The sequence below is a fragment of the Penaeus monodon genome, unplaced genomic scaffold (assembly GCF_015228065.2).
Source record: "Penaeus monodon isolate SGIC_2016 unplaced genomic scaffold, NSTDA_Pmon_1 PmonScaffold_108, whole genome shotgun sequence".
Lineage (NCBI taxonomy): Eukaryota > Metazoa > Arthropoda > Malacostraca > Decapoda > Penaeidae > Penaeus > Penaeus monodon.
In genome coordinates this window covers 170,139-177,992 of record NW_023639492.1, presented here as the reverse complement: position 1 = coordinate 177,992, position 7,854 = coordinate 170,139, and the positions used below count along the sequence as shown (strand labels likewise).

Sequence of the window (7,854 nt, the reverse complement as noted above, 5' to 3'; positions counted from 1 at the left end):
TCTAAGTTCTCCCCCTCGCGAATCTTTGTGGTTTCTAATTCTGTCAAAGTAACATCTAGTGTGGAAGATTTAGGGAAATATTTCAGGAAAGTTTCTTGGATTTTGAGTCTTACACAACTGTGCTGCTTCTGCCGCGCTATCTAGCGCATATTTAACCACTACATTTATTAACCCTTCATCAGTCCACTCAGATCGCGGGCATCGGGCCCCTCTATAATGGCAAGCCAGTTTCCCGTGTCAGGGCAGACTGTCTGAGCCACGGAGGGATGTTTGTCAATTCCGCTCGAAACAAAATACGGAATATCAAAACCCTTTTCTAATCTGTTCATCTCCTTCCTCTCCAACTTCTCTGTAAAACTCCATGTTGTCATAATGTTTCTCTGCGGGAGCGCTCCCTGGCTCTCGCTTGCGGCGGACGTGAGACCCTGATTTCCTTGCAGAGCTTGATCTGAGGTTGGCATTCTAATAATCACCTTTATTTAACTGTTAATGGACCCTTTGCTTTCGTACCTTGTAAAACCACGTCACGTGTCAACCTTACAATTGTTTATTTATTTTTCTGACTATTTATCTATTATTGTACAATTCGGTACTATTGTATTTCTTGTTGGTAAGTCAGTTCACTTACAAGTATAATATGGTCATATTTCATTCTTCATTAAAATTTGTAACCATATCAAATTTTTGTATTACACACTGAATAATAAAGCTATCTACTTCTGTCGCTCGACCTCTAATCAATGCAAGTAGTGCTTTATTTTGCAATCCGCATTACCCAGTACATTTCTTTTTTTCCATTACCTTGTCAATTAATGAATAAAAATCTCACCTGGTGGAAACTCATTGTATGGACAGAATCTGAGTATAATTATTCATACTAGTGGACACACAAATTTCTCACTAGTTGATTTAATTTAATTTTATGTTATTATTATTATTTATGTATTTATTTATTTTTAGCATCTATACTTATTTGAGCACATTTTTTAGTCACTAAGTGGCAAGATTTCCCACTAACGGACTTAATTATATTACATTGGTATTATTTTTGCTTTATTTATTAATATAAGCAATTGAGCTAGGCACCTTTTCACACTAGCGGAGACGAAGCTGCATACTAGTGGACTTTTTATTAATTAATTAATTAATTAATTTGTTTTTCTGCTCTACCACCTCTTCGCAGTATATAACCCTAACGGTAATCGCCCAAATATTGAATAACACGAATCAATATAAAAAAAATCACATCACTTGATTTCACAGATTTCACCTCTAAGTTACACATAAATTTATTCTTAAAGTTCCCTTTTTATAAAGTACTCCATACATATACCGTGCAACATTATAAAAAATATATATCATGCAATCATAAGTAAAATACTTAAACTAATATAGCACAATATTGTTCATGACTTCAAGATATCTTTCATGAATTTCAGATATATTACATGACATCAAGATATGTTTCATGACTTGTATGTTCAAAAGGCATAAAAATCTTGTATATTCAATATTTTCCAGTAATTCAAGCACTAAATTAATATCGATAACAGATAACAAATCTCCCAAGTGGTAATATCGAACTTATTTATTGATAATTACCAATAATGCTTAATTTACACGAATAAATTTCAAGTATTTAATTTTATTTTGTATTTTAACAAGGCGTGAAATGTTTTGTGGAGGCAATCCCGCCGCAGGCCACCACTGTGGCGTTTCCGAGCGGCCGTAGGCTTCACTTATTTTTGATCTAAAGATTAACATTCCACAATTAAATTTGTAAACTGGCACCTCTGACCTTTGAGGAGTGTCAGGTCTCCAGTACTTGGGATTAATTATTATCAAGAGGAAAACTGAAAGATTGTTATCACTTCATTATTTATTGACTTATTCAATATTGACTTAATCTTGGGCTCTAGAATTTTTTAAGTTAAAACTTGGGAGATCTGTCTACTAATTATTCGAGTAACTCACCGGGTTACAGGTTTAGATGCACCTAGTGTGGGGTCGGCTCTAAGACTGACGACTTTTCGTCACACATTTTGTTGCTCAGCCTGGCTTTCATATCTTTCTCTTCTTTTCTTTGGTTCTTTTCCCATACACATTTCTTCATTGGTTATTTCTTGTCCAATGACCATATTCCTATGGTTAAGACACGCCTACACTAACAACAGTACTCTGTTGTCCACATTTTCCCATGTCTGGTCCTGAGCCAGGTCAAAAATCTATTACTCGTGTCCACTTCGCCTACTAGGTCAATGGGGTGCAAAACCGCATACAAACAAATGGTTAGGTTTGTCCACTATGTGGTGTACATCTGGGTAAGACTTTCTTGGGTTACTTTACTTGTTTCAATATTTCACTTGTTAAGGGCGTTACACTATATTATCTGGTAGGTCCAGAGGAAAACTCAGTGTCTGATTCTCAGCTTTATTGAAAGAACAGACACTTAGTTTTAAATTGATCTTGTCGCGGTAGACGTGGCGGAGGCGGCGTCAGCTCCTACGGGCTAAGGAACGGACTCTGACTGACTCCTTTGGGTCTTGCTAAGTCCCTTCAACCCTAGGGCGTGGGGACACAGCTGTTTTCCATCGGCTACCCCCTCCAAGCGTATCTTGTTGTCGCTGAAGGTGAGGTTCTGTCCTAGGTGGTCAACAGCTGCCAGGCTGGTCTCTTGATTAATATGTCACACTAGCTTAGGCAGATTTTCATTATTAATAGATGTCACAGTATGTATATATACATGTATATTATTTACATATACATGCATGTGTATGTGTATTTCCTGGCTCGTTTAGTTCACTTGTACAGGATTTTGGGTATAGGGACCCCCCCCCGATGAAGTCTTACATAAGTCTGACATGCATAGCTGGACAATGACTACCTCAGCATTTCAGAATTTTGTAGCGAATCCTAAATGTAGATTAAAAAGAATCATGGATTGCGTAGTGTATTTCTGACACAAGAAAATTTGCTTGCGAGAAATCTTGCGAACATTTTAGTACCTACATTCTGTCGCAAAATCATTAAATGTTGAATTCATTGTGGTAGTTGAAAAAAATTTGTATTAATAGCATTGCTAATTTTTGCAGTATTGTAAAACGAACGTTAATCTTCGTGTTTGCGATACCTTCTCTGTGTGAGCTCACTCTCACTTTCATTCTCATTCACGTCTCACTGTCGCTCACACAAACTCACTCACTCATCAAGGCAGAACAAAAGACACTGGATCCTTTTTATTAATAGGGATTATTGCTGTTGCAGTTGTAAGCATAAAGATGTATATATATCTCTTTTTCTATGATATATTTCTTTTGCCCGCGATTTGCTGGGCGTGACAAGTGACTAGTAAATGATGTAAAATTTCTTACTTTACATACCTTTCTATTCTTTGTGACGACAATTTGGGTTTAAGTAATTATCTACTCTTATATCTATCAGAGATTTTGGTAATTCAAGCCAGGTCCATGCGGATCACTACTAACATCTCCTCCCTATTTTTCTTCTTTATCTTTGTAAGTAAAACACAAAGAAAAAAAAAACGAAAATAAAGTAAAAACTAACACCAAACACTGGAAATTTATATAAATAACCCGGATACTAGCACTTAATTAATACCCTCTCTTCTCTGTCGCCTTTCTTGCTATCTTGGCTCTTATGTGTATAATTTGGTTCCCCGATTTAAATATAGCAGTCGGACCGACGATATCCATATGGCACCAAAGGAGGACCTTGCTGCAAAAAGGCACCTTAGGATGCTGTGGGAACAATGTCACTGGAAGATCACCATAGGCCTGCGGACCAGGAACATCCGCCCCATGATGTAGGAAGGGCGCTGCCTACCAGGACGCCAGTAGATCCAGTGAAAGACCAGGAACTCGCCAACGCAGGTAAACCAGTCGCCCAAGGATGCTGTGGAAGGGCGCCGCCTGCCTGGACACTTGCAAATCCAGTCAAACTCCAGGGCCCGTTTAGCGCAGGGTTTCAGCCGCCCTGATATGCCAAAAAGGACGCCTTCTGCCCGGACGCCCGTAGATCCAGGCAAAGGTTACGAGGATATCTGGACGAGCACGTAGCCGTGAAGGACCTGAGTGAAATCTGCGAGGGGCATGTGGACGAGTCTGAATCGAAGAGCTGTGCGAGACCTTCGAGGACGTGTGGACGTCGAGAACAGATGGATTACGCCAGGGCCAGGAAGAAGAGGATGACGGGGACGAGCAGACACAAGATGGGACCAAGGACAATGCACACGAGAACGAGAAGACCAGCCAATTTAGGGCCAGCCAAAGATGGTCAACCCCCTTTAGGGCCCGTCTAAGGGATCTCGAGGGCGAGGCGTGAGTAGGTAGCCGAGCAATATGACACGAACATTAGCACGAATTCTGTAAACCATTAGACCAATAGGCCACGCGCTGTTTAACACCCTAAAGTTAAGTGTATATATGTATGTATATACAAGTATGTGGTATATATATGTATATATGTATATATATATAAAATATATATATATATATATATATATAAAATATATATATAAAATATATATGTATATATATGTATATATATGTATATATATATATATTTATGTTTTTTATTCATTTTTGTGTGTATGTGTGTGGTGTGTGTGTGTGTGTGTGGTGTGTGTGTGTGTGTGTGTGGTGTGTGTGTGTGTTATATATATATATATTATATATATATATATTATATATATAATATATAGAGAGAGAGAAAGAGAGAGAGGAGAGAGAGAGATGACGCATTGAGAGAAAGGTGCTATAGAATGGACATAATGGGTCGGGAGGATAGTGTACAAAATCAAACTTGGTCGTGATGAAAAATTTAATGATTGGTTGAGTTTCCCTGTTGATTAGTCTGAGGTAGATAAAGGAATACCTATGGAAATTAAATGGGAAAAAAGAAGAGGACGTATAGGAAAATCTGATAAACCCTTTCTGAAATTAAATAAAAGATATGGCTGTATGTATTATATTCGCGTGGCAACTTGGCAAAAAAATAATAAAATAAATAAATTAATAATAATGATAGTAATAATACTAAATAGATAATTGATAAATAAACGAAAAGCTACATGTTTGACGATTAATCAGACTTGCTCATCCGTAATATAATTATCTTCCTCACAAGGTACTACGTCTGGACATAAGATGGGTTCGCCCTTTGCTGGAAGACGTGGATCTCGACCTTAAAAATCATCTATCTTGCAAGAGACCCACGTGCGTAGTTTAGTAAGCTGCGTTGATTGGTGTATACGATCTCCTTGGGGTACATATGAATATATTCGTGGTAATAATCATATTTTCCATTAAGGGTAACTAAAAATATTAATGCTTGCATATATTCATACATATGCTGCTTTCTCTCTCTCTCTCTCTCTCTCTCCCCCCGATGTCTGTCAGTATCTCTCTCTCTCTCTCTCTCTCCCCTCCTCTCTTCTGAGCTCTCTCTCTCTCTCTCTCTCTCTCTCTCTCTCCCCTCTCTCTCTCTATTTTTCTCTCTCTCTCTCTGTCCCTGTCCCTCCTTCTCTCTCCCTCCCGTCCTCTTCCCCCCCCCTCTCTCTTCGTATCAACACATCTGTATCTAATTTTCTCACGACCCCCTCCTTCTCCTCCCTCAGCTCCCGAAGACAGGATCCTCGATGCAACACCCGAGAGTGCGAAGACCCCGCGCAAGTGTGTGCCAAGTTGCGGGAGGATCTGGCGGAGGTCCCCTTCCTGTTGCAAGATTTCCCTGAAAGGTAATATTTCGTTTTGTTTGGTTTTCATTTGCGTTTCGTTGCTGCGTATTCATTTCTCGTCGCCATTTCAGGTAGGGGGGGGGGGTGATTCATGCGATTTGATTTAATTTTATTGTTTACATTTTTACTTTAGAAATATCTCATTTTCCCTCATTGAGTGATGTTTACATTACAATATATATATATATATATAATATATAATATATATTGTATATAATACCTGTATACATGCATATATATATATATATATATATATATATATATTATATATATTTTATATATATTATATATATCTATATATATGCATATGTATACATATATATATATATATATATATATATATATATATATTTAATATATATATATATTATATATATGAATAGCAAAACACTCTTCCGTGCTGACCGTGCTGATACAATGGAAGAAAAACCCACAATACAAAAACTAGATTTATTGAAAGTGAGACTTTCAATAAATCTAGTTTTTGTATTGTGGGTTTTTCTTCCATACACACACACACACACACACACACACACACACACACACACACACACACACACACACACACACAAACACACACACACACACACACACATATATATATATATATATATATATATATATATATATATATATATATATATATATATACATATATATACATGTATATATGTGTGTATGTATATATGTGTATATATACATACATATATATATATATATATATATATATTGTGATCATTCTGTCCATGAATATGATATAAAACCGTTAATATATTTGAGCGCTTAAACACTTGAACACACACACACACACACATACACAAACACACGCACACACGCGAATAAGTATAAACTCATCAACTTCTCAAGGGAAGTCATTACCCAGGAATCTTGGGTTATAAGGAGACAGTGTTCCCCAAGTGTCATTAAGGGAAATTTATCACGTTTACAGATATTCACAGAATTTTCGCCTTTTCCACACACTTGCCCTTTTCACGAGAGGAATTATTATTATTGTTATTATTATTACTACTACTACTACTACTACTACTACTACTACTACTACTACTACTACTGCTACTACTGCTACTACTACTATTATTATTATTATCCTTCCTCTTCGTTTTTTTCGCTATATTCATGAATTGATTTTCATTGCAGTTTTAAGTACTTGAAATACGAGGACCTGGCTGTAGATACAAACGGGACGGCGGTACAAGATCTCCTGATCTTTGTAGAAACAGACGAATCGTCGTCAGCATGGGTACAAAAGGGCGTGGCTAGTGACGCATTCCTCTGGCGAAAGGATATGGCTTTCGACGAGGTTCTGGAGGTACAGGATGTTTGTGAAGTTCCTCTGAGGGCACTGGGGTATCGGATTTTCGTGAATGAAGAAGAATTTGGTAATCCATCTGTTTCTGTAATGAATAGCTGATTACATGATCGAGTGATTGACTGGCCTACCTGGTATGCAAGCGTACATGAGCGCTTAAACACGTTAGGTGGCCTACACACACACACACACACACACACACACACACACACACACACACACACACACACACACACACACACACACACGCACACACACACACGCACACAAACACACACACACACATACACATACACATACACTTACACATACACACACAAACATACACACGTTCCTCGCGCATTGCATGTGTTCGAAGGCCACCACAGGTACCTCGGTCCAGTGTAACACAGTCCTACTAGATGAATTTCTATAGGCTAAGCATTATTCGGCAGATGTAATTACAGGAAGACTTTCTTTTTTAAATGATTACGAATCTACGATACTTTAGATTACAATGTAGCGTGGTACTTCTTTAAGGTTTGATCATATGGACGTTTTCGAATTCAATTTCAGTATCTCAAATCTGGGTTTTAGTGATGATAACCTTAAACATGTCTACAGCTGGCGATTGACGTTTTGTGATGGGTTAATTTTAGTGCTTTAAGCACTAAAGACATGATATGGCCTCATACTCATACTAATCATAAATATGCAACAGCAAGTGACAGAAAAAAGAAAAGAAAAGGCTCTATCATAGAATGCCTCTAGGGGTGTACAATTTCTAATG

General features: G+C 37.6%; 1 protein-coding gene across 1 annotated transcript; it reads left to right on the top strand.

The window, feature by feature from the left end:
• Window positions 1–4,971: 4,971 nt before the first annotated feature.
• Window positions 4,972–7,854, top strand: LOC119568791 (carbohydrate sulfotransferase 1-like). Its single transcript, XM_037917234.1, has 4 exons — window positions 4,972–4,977; window positions 5,146–5,246; window positions 5,636–5,755; window positions 6,914–7,854. Exons 1-4 carry the CDS (start codon window positions 4,972–4,974, stop codon window positions 7,185–7,187), a joined length of 501 nt encoding a protein of 166 aa, XP_037773162.1. The 3' UTR covers window positions 7,188–7,854.